Source organism: Mercenaria mercenaria, chromosome 5, assembly GCF_021730395.1.
Source record: "Mercenaria mercenaria strain notata chromosome 5, MADL_Memer_1, whole genome shotgun sequence".
Classification (NCBI taxonomy): Eukaryota; Metazoa; Mollusca; class Bivalvia; order Venerida; family Veneridae; genus Mercenaria; species Mercenaria mercenaria.
Genome location: NC_069365.1, coordinates 94,085,228 through 94,103,023, shown reverse-complemented (window position 1 = coordinate 94,103,023; position 17,796 = coordinate 94,085,228). Strand labels below are relative to the sequence as shown.

Here is a 17,796-nt window from a genome sequence, read left to right as displayed (position 1 = left end):
ATGTCTTGCGGTTTCAGACAAGAAGATTTTTAAAGTTTTTTCCTATATAAGTCTATGTAAAACTTGGGACCCCTGGGGCGGGGCCTCTTTTCAACCCAGAGGCATAATTTGAACAAGTTTCATAGAGGACCATTAGATGATGTCACAGGCTTTACGCCTTGCGGTTTTGGAAAAGAAGATTTTTAAAGTTTTTCCTTTTGGTTGCCATGGCAACCAGTTCTGCATGGAATTCAATTCTTTGAACAATTTTGAAAGGGGGCCACCCAAGGATCATTCCCGTGAAATTTGGTGTAATTCTGCCCAGTGGTTTTCAAGATTTTTTTAAGAAAATATTGACGGACACACGACGGACATTGAGCAGTCACAAGAGCTCATCATGAGCCTTTGGCTCAGGTGAGCTAAAAACACACTGTATATCTGGTTTATTTGAGTCAAACTCAAAATGTAAAACCTAGGACTTCTGCGTTTTTTTTACTGAAACTTAACTTTGCAAGATGACCTCTCACTCGTATATATATATATATATATATATATATACATGTATACCAAGAAAAAGAATTCCCGGAAGAAGTCTTGCAGCAGACATGTTGGAACATTTAGTAAATTGTAAATTGACTGCATGTTTGGTTTTTATCTAGTGTGTAACAGAGGGACAGCAGATTGAAAGTTTCACTGATGGACAGGTGTCACTTGAAGACATGTATAACTTTTTCAAAGGGTGTATATAGACTGTTCAGTTAAAGACTGTGTCGGCTGCTCAATCTAAGGGTCGTGGGTTCGAGCCCCACTGGTGTCACGACCATGACTCCTCATATGCCACCAGTACTGGTTTTTCCAGGAAGCAGACTCGAGTGTGGTTCTAATAAGCTTGAAGCTTTCATCACAATCGAGCTAAAACGAACTAGTATAAACTAAACTATTAAGTAAAGACTGTGACTCGAGCAAGAATAATGTACTAGAGAATTTATAGTTTTATTTTCCACAAGTACATCAACAAAAAAATGGGATCTTCAAGTCAAAAGTGGCAACAGAAGACAAAACAACCCGTCATGATACTACATTTTTTGAACTAGGGTAACTTAACTGAAGGACATATATATAGCACATAAATTTCAGTATAAAATAGCACTTTTCTGTTGCCAGGTAGAAATATGATTGTAACAGAATTTCATCAATTGTCTGTGATTCTAAATCTTCCTTTTTCAAACATATTTGCGTATATAAAATATTATGTAAGATGTGATTATCAATAAGTCATGAAAATTGTGACATAATTTCATTGTGGTCGTACAGCTCAGCTGTTTTACAAGATAAATATTGCTAGAAAGTCCTAAGTGAGATTTTAACATTATTCATAAACCCAGTTGAACTCGCACGGTGTCCAGGACATGAGTTCACCCTCCTTGAACCAGTGAGCTATCTCTTTCTTGGCACTTTCTACACCATCAGAACCATGACAGATATTTCTGAAAATATGAAAAAAATTCACTTGTTTGTGTAATACCAATATAAAAAGATTTAAATCTAGCTGATTTTTCAAAGATAGAAGCACATTATTTTATTTACATAAAAAGATAGCTTTGAACAAAAATTTATCTTTATTTTTTTTCTATTAGAAGTTCTAAAGTAGAAAGTAAGTTGTGACTGTGCTGTCTAAAATGACACTTGATTGATGAAAGTCAAAATGGGAGTGGTCTTGTGGTTCAGATGTCAGCCACTCGGTCAAGAGGTTGTGTATACAAATGCCACTATGGGCTTACAGCCGCATCTCATATGACATCAGTGGACTTGAAAATGGTTCATGTAAGCTTGAAGCTTTTCATCACAATCCTAAGTACTAAAACAAATCATTACAAAATTAACAAGCAAATTCATAGAATTTATATCCCCTGCCGAATAAGTTGTTTCGTGAATGAGAGACTTTTAAGTATACAGTCAACATTGTATTAAGAGACCACCCAAGGGACTGCTAAGAAGTGGTCTCTTAATGGAATGGTCTCTTAATGAATTTCAGTCAGATGAAAAGAAAAGTTATTTTAACTGTTAATGTAACTGTATCTATTAGGAACATACATGTATGGTTTAAAAATCTGTTTTAACATTGTGAACACTTTTCCAAGTCAACCGTGAAAATTATGGCTAGACTGTTTGTCAGTTCAACTGATACAAAGGTTAATTGCATTCAGTCACGTGCAAAACATACTCGCTAATTACCCAGAAATGCCCGGTAGAATTTTGGTACCCATTCGCTTAATAGATACTTTTGTCGAATATTTTACCTGTCGGGACTACATTAATGTGGTCGCTAGTCGTTTAATAAAAAAGTCGTTAAATGGAATGAATTTATGTACTGAAAACGTTCGGGAGGGATTTTGACCAGTCGTTTAATACAACAAGAGATCACAGAGTGATCTTGGCGCCCACCAATGTGCCATTTTTGAGTGTTCCAAATTTCAAGACTTACTGACTAGCTCAAGGTCAAATTTCATTTCCGTACACAACACTTTGCATGTGGTCCAAATTCGAAAGCTGTAGCTTGAGAAATGTGAAAGTAGGTCACTAGATCAATTTCAAGGACGAAATGTGAAAGTAGGTCACTAGGTCAAAATCAAGGTCAAATAACACTTCAGAACACAAATTTATGCATGTGGTCCAAATTTAAAGCCTGTACCTTCAAAAATGTGGAAGTAGGTCACAAGGTCAAAATCAAGGTCAAATTTTATTTCGGAACACAGAACTATGCATGTGTTCCGAATTTGAAGCCTGTACCTTCAAAAATGTGAAAGTAGGTCACTAGGTCAATGTAAAGGTCAAAGTTTGTTTCGGTACACAAAACTATGCATGTGGTCCAAATCTGAAGGCTGTAGCTTGAGAAATGTGAAAGTAGGTCAGTAGGTCAAAATCAAGGTCAAATTCCAATTCAGAACACAAAACTATGCATGTGGTCCAAAATTGAAGCCTGTACCTTCAAAAATGTGAAAGTAGGTCACTAGGTCAAAGTCAAGGTCAAAGTTTTTTTCAGTGCACAAAACTATGCAAGTGGTCCAAATTTGAAGGCTGTAGCTACAGAAATGTGAAAGTAGGTCACTAGGTCAAAATCAAGGTCAACTCATGTCAAGGTTCATCTTGCCACTCAAAACCATACATGTGGTCCAAATTTGAATGTTGTAGGTTACTGACAAGAAGATTTTAAAATCTTTTCCCTATATAAGTCTATATGAACCATGTGACCCCCCCAGGGCGGGGCCATATTTGACCCTAGGGGGATAATTTGAACAAACTTGGTAGAGAACCACTAGATGATGCTACATTACAAATGCCAAAACCCTAGGCTTTGTGGTTTGGACAAGAAGATTTTCAACGTTTTTCCCTATGTAAGTCTATGTAAACCATGTGATCCCCGGGGCGGAGCCATATTTGACCCTAGGGGGATAATTTGAACAATCTTAGTAGAAGACCACTAGATGATGTCATATACAAAATATCAAAGCCCTAGGCCCTGTGGTTTTGAACAAGAGGTTTTTCAAAGTTTTTCCCTATATAAGTCTATATAAACCATGTGACCCCCGGGGTGGGACCATATTAGACCCCAAGGAAATATTTTGAATCATCTTGGTAGAGGACCACTAGATGATGCTTCATACCAAATATCAAAGCCCTAGGCTCTGTGGTTTTGGACAAGAAGATTTTCAAAGTTTTTCCCTATATAAATCTATGTAAATTATAGAAATAAACAAAGGGCCATAACTTACTAAAAAATTGTTGAACCAGTCTGATTTTCAGGGGGACACAACTAGGGTACCAATACATCATTCTGACAAAGTTTGGTCAAAATCCCCCAGGTAGTTTCTGAGGAGATGCGATAACGAGAAATTGTTAACGGACGGAAGGACGGAAGGACGGACGGACGGACGGAAGGACGACGGACCACGGACGCAGAGTGATTTGAATAGCCCACCATCTGATGATGGTGGGCTAAAAATCGCTTAATAGAGGTGGTCGTAACTACGATGTCTACTGTATTTTGAAAGATACTTAATTTCAAGATACATTAATACACAATTTATGTACAAAAGGACCATACAACAGCTTGCTGGTTCCTATTTACACAAAATCAAGAGGAAAATCTCTGCCTTACAGAGATATATCAATGTCTGTAGTAAATTTCATGAAGATTCATCAAAGGATTACACCAGGTTTGTGGGAACTTCTGAATTTTAAAACAATTAAAAGGAAAAGTATGTAACTCTGCAGTTATTGAAGAGTACCTGATGAAAATAAGCACCTCTGTCCTTTATTTAGGGGTGTAACAATATCTTAGTCTCGCAATACAATACATAATCATGATACAGATGCAACGATACGGTACATTTGAGATACACTCGAGTACCATAAGTAAGCATTCATGTGACAAAATGAAAAAACAAGAGGGTCATGAAGGCCCTGTATCGCTCACCTGACCTATTGACCTAAAGACCATCAAGATTAACATTCTGACAAGTTTCATTAAGATATGGCATAAATGTGACTCTAAAGTGCAAACTAGCTTTTCTTTCAATTTGACCTTGTGACCTATTTTTGACCCGACATGACCCAGATTCAAACTGAACCTTGAAATCATCAAGATTACCATTCTGACCAAGTTTCATGAAGATATAGTCATAAATGTGGCCTCTAGAGTGTTAACAAGCTTTTCCTTTGATTTGACCTAGTGACCTAGTCAATGTTGGCAAAAAGCCGGTCAATACGAGTATTGGCTGGGCCGGCGGTCAATACTGGTTAAAACCGGTCAATACTGGTCGATTCAATACTTTGGTCACTCTTGGGTGGTCAATACTGGTTAATTCAACACTTTTACATAATGCTCATTAACAGATTAGAACAGACTGTAAAAGTAATGTAAAAATAATAATGCAATTTGAATAATATAGAATTTTGTTTATTAAAAAGTATAGTGGTCAATGCTGGTCAATTCAGTTTTGGTCCTTGGCAGTGTGTCCTGGTCAGGCTCAGTTCTGGACAATATTCTCAGACTGGTCAGTGGTCAATACTAGTTTATTCAATGCTGTCTTCAAGTTATCAATTATCTAATTCAATTTATCTTCTTATAGTAGCCTTTATTTTGAATTAATCAAAAAAAAAAATTATTACTATAAAATACACTCATTGAAATGGACAGTACTGGTCAATTCAAATTGTATTCCCTCACAGTATCCCTGATCAACAAATATAGTGGTCAATACTGGTCATTTGAATACTTTGATTTCATAACTTTTTTTTTAAGATAAAATTACCATATTCAAGCACCTCATTAATACAGTAGAATTATTGATCATGACTGCTAACTAGTGACTAGATAGACAGGTCTGCAATATATAATCTTTTGTATATTGTAAGACAGGGTGTCAATCAGGCAATGTGACAGTTGCTATCAAAACACAACTGAACCACTTCCATGAAAGGGTCCAGTTGTTCACAGCAATTTTCATTGAATTATATTCCAGTAAAAATAATTAGATTTAACACTTGTGAATCAAACACTTAACTGCTACAGTTTATGAAATACTTTCTACAAATGAAGATCAGTTAAATTAGCAGTTTAATGACCAGTATCAACCAGTACTGACAAATTGATCACTTTGACTAATTTGGGAGTATTGATTTGGTTGCTTGAACTAAATGTAATGCATGCAACCACCTTCATCAAGCCCCAAATGCTCTTAAAAGTCATTCTTTAAATTGTTCATAAACTCTGCAAAATATCTTAACAGTCAGTATTGACTAAATGACCAGTATTGACCAATCGACCAGTATTGACCACTTCAAGGAGTACTGACCGGGGCGGTTTTAACTGGTTAAAACCGGAGGTGGTTTTAACCGCCCAACATTGGACCTAGTTTTTGACCCCACCTGACCCAGATTTGAATTTGACCTATAGATCGTCAAGTTTAACATTTTGACCTAGTTTCATTACGATATGGTCATAATTTATGTTGCCTCTACAGTGTAAACTAGCTTTTCCTTTGATTTGACCTGGTGACCTTGTTTTTGACCCTACATAACCCAGATTCAAACTGGACCTTGAAAATATCAAGACTTTGATTTTGACCAAGTTTCATAAAGATACAGTCATAAATGTGGCCTCTACAGTGTTAACAAGCTTTACCTTTGACTTGACCTGGTGACCTAGTTTTTGACCTGAAATGACCCAGGTTTCAACTTGACATAAAGATTATCAAGATTAACATTCTGACTAAGTTTCATAAAGATACAGTCACAAATGTGGCCTCTAGAGTGTTAACAAGCTTTTCCTTTGATTTGACCTTGTGACCTAGTTTTTGACCCCACCTGACCCAAATTAAAACTTGACCTAAATAGCCTCAAGACTAACATTCTGACCAAGTTTCATTAAGATATGGTCATAAATGTGGCCTCTACAGTGTAAACTAGCTTTTCCTTTGATTTGGCCTGGTGACCTAGTTTTTGATCCTACATGACCCAGATTCAAACTGGACCTTGAGATCATCAAGAATAACATTCTGACCAAGTTTCATGAAGATACAGTCATAAATGTGGCCTCTACAGTGTTATCAAATTTTTCCTTTGATTTGACCAGGTGACCTAGTTTTTGACCCCAGATGACCAAATATCAAACTTGTCCAAGACTTTACTGAGGGTAACATTCTGACCAAGTTTCATTAAAATTGGGCCCAAATTGTGACCTCTAGGGTGTTAACAAACGTTTTCTTTGATTTGACCTGGTGACCTAGTTTTTGTCCCCAGAAGACCCAATATCAAACTCGTCCAAGATTTTATTGAGGGTAACATTCTGACCAAGTTTCATCAAGGTTGGGCCAAAAATGTATCCTCTAGTGTGTTAACAAGCTTTTCCTTTGGTTTTACCTGGTGACCTAGTTTTTTAACCCCTGATGACCCAATATCAAACTTGTCCAAGATTTTATTGAGGATAACATTCTGACCAAGTTTCATTAAGATTGGGCCAAAACTGTGACCTCTAGAGTGTTAACAAGCTGTTCCTTTGATTTGACCTGGTGACCTAGTTTTTGACCCAAGATGACCCAATATCCAACTCATCCAAGATTTCATTGAGGATAACATTCTGACCAAGTTTCATTAAGATTGACTCAAATTTGTGACCTCTTGAGTGTTAACAGTCAAATTGTTGACGCCGACGCCAACGACGGACACAGGGTGATCACAAAAGCTCACCTTTGAGCACTTCGTGCTCAGGTGAGCTAAAAATCAATGTTCCTACACTTGGAAATCACTTGAAATTTTGCTTTCATGTTGAATAAACTGTTATAAATGATACAATTGTTTAGTTACAATCTTTAACACTGATCTTATGAAAGTATTCAGTCAATGAGAGCTCCAGATAAGCGCCATATTTTCGTAAATTCATACAAATTTGTTAGGGGTCGAAAAGAATTGATTTTAAAATGTGGCCGTTTATCAGTACGAATTTATTTTAAAATTTGGAGGTATCAGTATGAATTTATTTTATGATGTGGTTGTATCAGTACGACATGTAAACAGTATTACAAATTCCCAAAGAAGATCCGGCCGTATTGCATGTACGCACCTAGTTGCACATTTGGTGGTCTGTCACCCAATATATCTTTCCGGTACTTTATTTAATTAGCGAAAAACAATAGACTGGTTTACCACCTGCAAGAGGCATGACGAAAAAAGAAATAGAAATTCAAAAGAACATACTGCTTACATACGTTTCTTCATCGGCAAAAGAAATAAACATGGAAAAAGACATAAGTCATCCGATTGTTGAGGAGCTTGTGGTTGCTGCTACAAAACCTAAACAAATTTCCTTGTTACTAGTTTTTGTCTGTTATCTGGCAGTACCGTTACTATTTTCACAAAATATCTGGTAGCACCTTTACTAATTTCACAAAATATTAGGTAGTACCGTTCCTAATTTCACAAGACATCAGATAATACCGTTATTAATTTCGTAATACAGTTACTGTTATTAATTTCACAAAACATCAGGTAGTACTGTTACAAATTGCACAAAACCTTATCTGGAGCTCTGGTCAATGATTCTACTTTTCACTCACCGACTGTATTGTGAAACAGGACTATGATACAATATGCGTATTGATAGACTAATGTATCGATATACAGTGAATTTCCGTATATCCTTACACCCTTACCTATATTGATCTATATTTGTATTAAATTTCAGAAAGATCCATATTAAATAGATTTCTTTGTTTAGGAATTTATGTACATTAAAAGTATTAACGGGCAATAACTCTGGTAAATGAAGTGATCTTGCCAAAACTTAGCATGCATTACTGTCCTATAATGATCTACAACTTTGTAAAATTTCATGAAGATCCATCAATATGTTACTTACAGTTAAATATCCGTATTATCTACATGTACCAAATCATGCTGAAAAACTCTGCTTATACTGGGTCAAGAAGGATAATACTAGTATATATGTGAGCAAATGTTAAGTGCTAATTAATCATTATGTATGGTTTGGTGATTCATGTTAAAATACTTCTTGAATTATATATTATAACTAGAGCTCCTTTTGAGAAAAGCACATACATGTCTCCCACAACTGCCTAATCATCTAAATAGTAAGTCAGTCTTTATATACAGTTTACTTAGGTCATTTATGCATGCGCATTTTTGCCCTCAAAAGGACCCCTATACTACTTTTAAGTAGTATATGGGTCCTTTTGAGGGCAAAAGTGCGCAAGAAATCTGAGTGCTTTTTTTGGTAATTCAAGGGCCATAATTCCAAAGTGCCTGGGCAGATCTGGCTAGTTATTGAAGTTGACCGAGCACTTATTATTGGCAAACACATTTTGTTCAAGTCTGGTGAAGATCAGATGAGAAATGTTCGACTTAAAGAGTGCGGACAAGCTTTGTGACAGACAGACCGACAGATACGCACACAGACAGACAGGAGTAAATCAATATGTCACCCACACCACTGTGTTGTGGGAGACAACATTATGTGAGGTTTGGTGATTTTCAGTACAATTTCATTTGCAATTATCTTCCCTTGTAGTTCAGTCAAGTGTTTGTTCTTTTACAACATGACCTTACCTGCCGACGTCTATACAGAAATCCCCACGGATGGTACCTGGTTGTGACTCCAATGGTTTAGTTTCACCCAGCATTTTACGACCCTGCTTTACAGCATCCGTGCCTTCCCAGGCCTTCATGGAAAACAAAAACAATGTCACAAATATGTCAAATTTGGGCATTCTATGTAAAGTTCTGTACAATCAAAAAGTAAGCTGTTCACTGATTGAAGTGCAGTGAACTCGAAAATGGTGGAGAATTTCTTTGTTATTTCTGAAAGGTCATTTTTTTGCAAAATATTTTCTGCTAGAAGCAGAGTTCGTTCCCATTTTCAGTCTCGATATTTGCTATATATTTAATATAGACCATAGCATATTTTACAAGCTGGTACTGATGCCAGAGTCTATAAAATATAAGCTTAAATAAATTCTTGGTAACTTCCATTCTCCTAAATTTATTCAAACTTAGTTATGATGTTCTGGCTAGACTGTTTGTTTTTAAAATTTTCAGTTTCGTTTCATACTAGACATGTATGAGCATGGTTCACTGACATGCTTACTGCAGATTTTATGATATAGCTTGCATACATACCATTGCCACAACTGGACCACTGGTCATGTATTCAATAAGACCTGGAAAGAATGGCTTAGACTTAAGATCCACATAGTGTTCCTTCAGATGTTCTGCTCCTGGCTGAAAGAAAAGGTGAAAGCAAATTGTTAAGACTTATTCACAATGCCCTCACTCTACTTTGGGGGAAGTGGTCCACAGCCCTCAGGTGAAGAATTTTCACGTCGTTTTAGCCAAAAGAGGGAATTTTGAATAACATACTATGTGTACCACTTCACCCTACAAAGGCCTAAACAGGCACAATTGCTAACTTTAGGGAACAAACTGACTTAAAATTGTTACTCGTTCAGCAGCAGACAGAAATGCTGTTGATGGCGTTAAACCCAAAACAAACAAATAAAATCAGCAGCAGACTTCACTAGCCCTATTTAAGAAATCCAGAAAGTCGTCGGTCGATGGACATGACGGAAAATTTTGACGTGATCCGCCAATTCTTAATTCGGATACGGTCCGACTAACCGGTATTTATCCCACCCTGAGAACTGCAACATCTCGAACAATACAGAACAAGAGGGCCATGACGGCCCTATATCGCTCACCTGTTATCATTGCACTTGAGGACAAAAAGGTCCACAGAAAAATAAATTTGTTGACATAAATGAAATTTCAGATCAGTATCTTCATTAGGTATGGAGATATACCCATTTTAATTTGAAATAAAGGGAGGTAATTTGACATAAAATCAGTTCATAGTTATCTACCCTGATTGTCTCAGTCCAACTAATAACAATAATGAAATTTCAAATAAGTCCTATAAGTACTTACTGATATAAATCCATTTTGATTACAATCAGGGGAGGTAATCAGATATAAAATAACTCTGGAACCTACGTAACAATTGGATGAGATTTGTCATGGAATCCAAGATTTATTGTTGTTGAAGGTATTTTGGAAGTTTGTATCAAACAAGAGGGCCATGATGGCCCTATATCGCTCACCTGTTATCATTGCACTTGAGGACAAGAAGGTCCTCAGAAAAAATATCTAAGTCCAACAAAAGACAGGAACAACAAAGGGAAGAAATTTAACCAAAGAGAAAAAAAAAATTCTTACAAGGTATAGATATGTCAAAATACACCTAAAAATTGGAGGTACCATCCATGTTGTACCACAGAAAAGTGGTCTCAGTTTTTCCCTACGGCCAATAATAAAAATGTTACTAAAAATAAGCTATTTATAGTAACGTAAAAGGGAAGTAATTAAAAAAAAATTATTGTTAGTGAACAAAAGAAGGATCTGCCAAATAAATCTGTTGACATTTATAAATGAAATTTCAGATCAGTATCTTCATTAGTTACGGAGATATACCAATTTTAATTTGAAATAAAGGGAGGTAATTTGAGGCAAAAAAAAAAATGTATGTTTCCTGTGACATGCCAGAAAAAAATAGGCTAGGTAGGTCGATTTTATCTTTTTTTTGAGGATAGAGCAGAATACGCAACTTCACAGTAGAATTCCCTTGTCTTTGCTTTTGCCCATTGTCTTATCAATATGCCTGTTTCTCGTCAATTCGAGCTTTCTCATCGATTCGAGCCCTTGTGTTTTAGTAAAATTCATGCTCATGTAGCATGTTCTTCCATCAGAAATTTGTGTCATTAACATTTTAAAATGCCTTGAAAAATATTAGTCATGAAACCACTGAAAAATTGAGTAAATACCTGTTTTAATATTTTGAATCAAAAATTGCTTTTTTCAAAAGGAAATTACATAGTGGGTAATATTGTGAGCCCAAATTTCAGATTAAAAGCATCCTGAGCATATTTCAACTGTTGTAAGGAGTGAACAAGAAGTCAATCTTGATAGATATTTGCTTTATGGAAATAGAATATGCAAACATTAACACTTAATGACCTTCCAAATAAAGGGCTCGAATCGATGAGAAAGCTTTAAAATGATGTTGAGTTTGACCTCCTTCAGTCTTGTGCAAAAAATACATTTAAAAGATGGTAACATTGTAATTCTTATTGCCCATTGTTAAATGCAAATATTTTTGTAACAAAAAAACAAAAATTATTCAATTGAACAGGTTTACAAAAATATGCACAACCCTATAAGATTTAAGAGGCTTAAATCAAGGAGAAAGCAGCATACATATATGTCTGTACTAGATGGTAGATGCTATACACTTTAAATACATAGCTTTTTATATACCCTTTGACTTTTAGTCAAATTATTAAGTACATGCCGTCAGAATATTTCGCCAGATGCACCTTTGGTTTTCCGTTGGTTCAAGCCTTATCTTAAAATCATGATTTTTTATGTCAAGTTTAAAGCAGGGTTGTATTTTTTTTTTCACACTCGCCCTGCAGGACTAGTAACCACTAAAATCTACTCGCCCTTAGTGAACTGTCAACAGTCACTTGCCCTTATAATTGACATGTTTAATATTGTCACTTTTATGAAAGGAGTATTATACATGTACAATAAGTAAATTTTAAATGTAATGCAGTAGACAAATACTGTTCTCTTGTACACTACATTTCCTTTTTCAGGTGGCATGTTTGTTCTTAAATTTCCTTTTTACAGCAGACATTTTTATTTTTCTTTCCTCTATTTTTGTCAGCAGCACCAGCCAGTTGCTCTCCAAAACAACTGCAGCGATATTAATAATAATTAAAGTCTATTCCCTACCGTATTTTCCTGAAGTGTTAGGACAGCATAAAATATTTAGTTATTTTCATTTTCTCAAGACTTATTTCCCGAAAATAATTATTTTGAGAAGTGTCCCCAAAATATGGACATAAATACCATCATCCACACACCCGTTGGGAAAGCAAAAGAAAAAACAATTATCGGAAATTATTCTGTTTATAAGCTAAGTAATTGGACTTGTTTTCATCATTAATTAACACCCTCCAAAGAGCTAAAAGAAGTGTGCCGGTATCATGACATCTGAAATGGAGATCAAAGCACGGTATAGTTGCCCGAGATTGTCATGGCATTACGTCATGTTTTCGCGCCATGTGAAACATCACTGTTTGATCGTACCGCCTCGCTTCTTTAAATTGTTGAGGAGAAATCAAGAAAAAAGTTTCTTCTTTTATTTTTTAAAAGCGAATGTACAGTATCACGAATGAACTGACAGGTAAATGTGTCAAACGATTATACTGGATATCCTACCTCTGTGACCTGTTTGCCCTCAAAGAACTTACATTATTGTTTATAGAGAAGAATATGTTACAAAGTGTTTGTCAAAAATAATACTTGTACAAAGATTCATTTAAAACTTAATTAAAAACCGCAACATCATACTGCTTTATTCTAAAGCCACATTTCTATTTACATTCACGAAGTCACATAACCTACTAGTATTCTGCCGCGCTAACAGAAATCTGTTTGCGAAAAATCGTTTTACTCCATGTATTTAATTGCTGCCGCTTTTTCATTATTTAAGACTTTTTAATTCTGTTTTTTATACTTTCTGGTCAAAAGTCTGAATTTTATGACCATATTATGTATCACTTATTTACTTAAAGAAAGAAATAAGTAATTAAGATTGCGCTGTTTGAAATTTTACAAGTGATTCTATGAAAATTTGACCTTATTTTATAGAATTTTGCCTACATTTTTGTCGATGTCTTATTAAAATTATTATAAAATTCAAACTGTATTACTTCTCAAGCTGTGTTGAAAATTTGAAGCGATTATATTAAAAAATAAATGCACTACGCGCGTTTTCTGTGTACGTGTCGATAAACAAAAGTAACGGCGATGCATTAGATATAACGACAGGTCGCATGTGCTCGTGGAATGGAAAATTACCGACATGATGTTTTGATATCTTTACTATTTGCGGGTTAATTCCAGTCAATCCAGGTATTTTTTCGTGATATAATTTCTGACTTTGGTAAAGTTACGGCGTAAAAACCACTCGCCCGATCGGTCGAGTATACAGCGGAGTCCACTCGTCCTATCCAGAATTTAACTCGTCAATGTAGAATCTACGATGAATGTGAATATAGAACTGGAAGATCCTTCACAAGAAACTGCCTGTCGGCGGGTGGACTTGTTCAAACAGCTCGGTGATTTGTGTGTACATTGATCCGATGTTCCTAAATGAGAGCATATGTTTTTTTTCGTACCCGCAAATTTTCGTCCGAAAAAAAGTTTAGGGTCGGGGGCTAAAATAAGGGTCGGTCGGGTCACCGGAAACATACATATTTTTTTATTTAGCCTAACATAAACTTTATGCCTCTTAAAATACTTCCGTAATCCTAGCCTATCCTCATAGGGTCGTCTAGGAATACGGAACTTCCGTAATCCTAGAACCAGAGGCTAGGATTACGGTACCGTAATCATAGCCACTGCCTTTTACATATACACCAGTTTAGTGTATAGGGGTTAGCTTTATTTTACATTTGATGACATGAAAAATAACACATCAAGCAAATATTTAAAGTGTATGTCAGAATATCTGTTTGCATGCCAGTAAAAGAATGATATTAAAATTTATACAATAATCAGGGTTCTCACTAGCAATTTCAAGTTGCAGTCCTGGGACTCCCAAAGCTGAAAAAGTTGCCGTCCCAACTACTGACTAGACTGACGGACAGACTTAAATGTTTCATCAAAACACAGGCCTCTATTGTACTGTCAAATTAAGTGTAGACCGACAGACATTTTGTAATCACAATTCTTCACCCAAATATTGTTAAGGTGCGATGAAAAGGTAAAGGTAAAATGTAGTCAAAAATTAATGTAGGACAAAATCACCGCTGCACAACACCGCCCCCTCCCACCTCTCCGCCCCCATCCCTGCTGTTTCTGATCTTCCTGGACAAAATCCCCCTGTGAAATTATCAAGGTGGACAAAATTCCCCTTGTAAAAATATCAAGTTAGACAAAATTCCTGGTGATAATTTTATCTTTACCTTTTTATTTCAAAATGGAAACGTATATAAACATACAGAGAAAAGAAAATACATGAACAATTACTGCTTTTATTTTAATACTTATTAAAGTTAAAACATTCAGCCTAAAATACATTAAGAATGCACAGTATGTCTATGATCAACATATTAATAAACTTATTATGCTTCTTCAGTAACATCATCGATTTTGCAGAAAAATAATCACGTTACTAAGACTGGCATCGACAGAATCTTAAAATTACGCGGACATTCATTCCTAATTATCACTTCTTCTAAAAAAGTTCTTTAAAACTGCCTGGTAACAGTATGTGAGAAAACAATCGGAGTTACTCCAAACACTACGTAATCCGTCCTTAACAATTAGCAATTGTCACCTATGCAATCACGCCGACAATCACATGTATACATTCTAGTTAATTATAATATGCAGCTTATCTCTCCGTGTACTGTAAATGGGCAACGCTGATTGGCTATACGTGGCTATCGGTGACAAGCGAGTGACTCCGCCCACATATTTTGCTCTCGAGTCAAACCTTGTGTATTCACAGGTTTATATGTAATGATAAATCAATTAATTTTCATTGCGTCTCACTGCAGAAACGTGCGTCCGGGGACTCCCAAGCTGCAATAAACATGCGTATACCTAGTCTAAATAATGAGACCTCGGGCAGACCGATTTTACATTTTGATATTTTACGTTGACTACCTAGAGGTCTCAACCAGAAACAATTAAAACTGTGGTGGAAACTGTGGTCAATTGAAATTACGATTTATCAGTAGTCACGATTTTTCTTTAGCCCTAACTGCTTACCTGTTGTTTTAAATCATAAATAGTAAATAAAAAACATAAAAACAGGACATATTTATCAAGAATTTCTGTTGTAAAAAATTTAAACCTCTAACGTTTCAATCGTCTTCATGTAATGGCGGTCGGAGACGTGACCAATGAAAACGCTTCGTGTAGTAATGTGTTTACCGGTGATCGGCCATTCATAATTTTAACATGTCCAAAACATTGTGGAATGATACTTATTTCACTTGGGTATTGATTACATTTTACTCGGACTTTATCATAGACTCCCTGTGTAAAATCTCAAACTTTTAACTAAAATAAAGGTATTAAATCAATATAATATTTCATTGAAACTTCAAAGTTTTGTTGTTTGTAGCATCATCTGGGGCATGTGCAGTGAAAAATCTTGATTTGATTTCTAAAATAGTGTGATATTTATTTATAATGTCACTATATGTTCATTGGAAATATACTTTGTTATACCCAAGTGGAAACTGGCAGGTACTCTAAAATGCAGCTCTCTGATTGGTCAGTTAGAACCCCTAATATACTGTGATGTCATGATAAAGTTATGAATTTTCCAATATGTAGTACACTCGTGTTAAACCTTGGCATTTTTTTAACTGCCATAGTTTGAATTTTTCTCAAGAAATCTCGGTAATATATACATCATTGAAAAGGAAAAATTACAGGCTTTCTATGTATGTATTTCTTTTTTTTATCCGTTGCATTATTATAACATAATTGCCGTCCAACGGATTCCATTGGGTGTTACTTACGCAAAGAAGAGGACAGTGCTACCACATTCTTTACCTTTTCTGGTTTGTACTCGGAGGCGGATATCGACAAGTCAAAATAATATAACGATATTCAACTCTCGAGTTCAATCATTTGGACTAGCGTATACCGGGACCAATTATGTCTACAGGGACGCCGATTTCCGCATTTCCGAGAACCCTGAATCATTCAAGTCTAAATATAAAATTTATCAATCTATATCCTAAAATCCGCTATACCCTAAAGCACTGTACCAATTTGAAACTTGTGTGTATAACTTGTGTTCACCAGATCGAAAGAAAAATTAATCAGAAACATTTTAAAATAAACATGTCTCTGAGCTGAATATTTTTAGCTAAACAAACCAGTGATGATAGAAGAAAATTCTTGAGGATTACCAAGGTCACATTCACGTGCAACAAACCCGTCACATGTGAAAAATATATAATTCATCAACTCATACAAATGGCGTCTTTATACCTGGCACATTTTACAGCCGACAAGCTTGTATCCTCTGGCTTCAAATCGCTTCATTATTTCGCCGACGAGTCCTCTCTGGACTCCGTCTGGCTTCACCATGATGAAGGTACGTTCTTTTCTCTTATCGTCAGCCATTTTGGAGAATCCTACAAGTATGTGTAACAAGGTCGCTACCATGTGGCAATGCCGGCAAAAAGGGAAAGGTCGAACATGTACACCGGTTTTGGAGAAATTCCCGCTAGGTGGCAATTGTGTAGTTGGTCTCCGGCGTGCCTGCTACAGGTTGTACAGTAGTAAATATAGTACAATAGCCTAAATAGTTTTCCCTAAATATTCTATATAAAACTGACCTTTTTCAAAGAGCTACCAAACATAGCTAGACCCATTTCAGAGAACAAATCCTTACCTCATTTTTAAAGAGTTATGATAAAACTGATATAAAATGATGAGAAAAGTAGGGGTCATGTATCTTCTAAGAGAGATTTCTCTGGTCACATTTGCTTACTGTAAACTGACATCAAAATCACAGTGCTGTGACCTGGAAGTACTACTCATACTAAAATTAAGCTTGACTTCACCAAATACAACCTGCTCTCCCATTTTTCCTACCAATATGTCAAAAATACATCCACAATGAAATTTAAACAGAAACTAGCCTCAATTTAGACCTGTGTTGCCATGTCAAGTGAAAAATTAGTGTTCAAATACCTGGCAGCCATTTCGCAACTAGACCAGATGGCTCCTACGCTGGTTCCTTTAGTATAGTCTTCCATAAAAAATGCAAACAGAAATAGATGTATATCAAATATTGTTATTACAGAAATATAGGGAAAATAAAGTTTCCTTTTAATTTTAAAGGAAATTAAGGCTTGGCTGGTTTTGGCACAGTCTTCATAACTGGAAAAGTGGGAGTAGGGGTCATTACATAAGATTCTGTATGCAAAACATGATTGCGATTTTCTACTGCTGTTCCCATATGAAAACCAGTCTTAACTTTAGCGGCAAGGGTATTGAACAATTCTTAGCGTTTTGGGTTTTGAACTACTGGTGTCAAACCTCCATATGAAATATTAAGACTCTAGCGCAAAGTGTTCTTGGGAGGAAACCAATTTCCTTTAACTAGTACTAGGCCCCTGTGACTTCGACCCAGTGACCGCAAAA

At 35.8% G+C, this 17,796-nt stretch overlaps 1 protein-coding gene across 1 annotated transcript; it reads right to left on the bottom strand.

Moving 5' to 3' along the window:
* Positions 1-961: 961 nt before the first annotated feature.
* Positions 962-16,844, bottom strand: LOC123557978 (nucleoside diphosphate kinase B-like). Its single transcript, XM_045349820.2, has 4 exons — positions 16,636-16,844; positions 9,676-9,777; positions 9,106-9,218; positions 962-1,466 (listed from the first exon to the last, which is right to left on the bottom strand). Exons 1-4 carry the CDS (start codon positions 16,810-16,812, stop codon positions 1,349-1,351), a joined length of 510 nt encoding a protein of 169 aa, XP_045205755.2. The 5' UTR covers positions 16,813-16,844; the 3' UTR covers positions 962-1,348.
* Between the last annotated feature and the right edge of the window lie 952 nt (positions 16,845-17,796).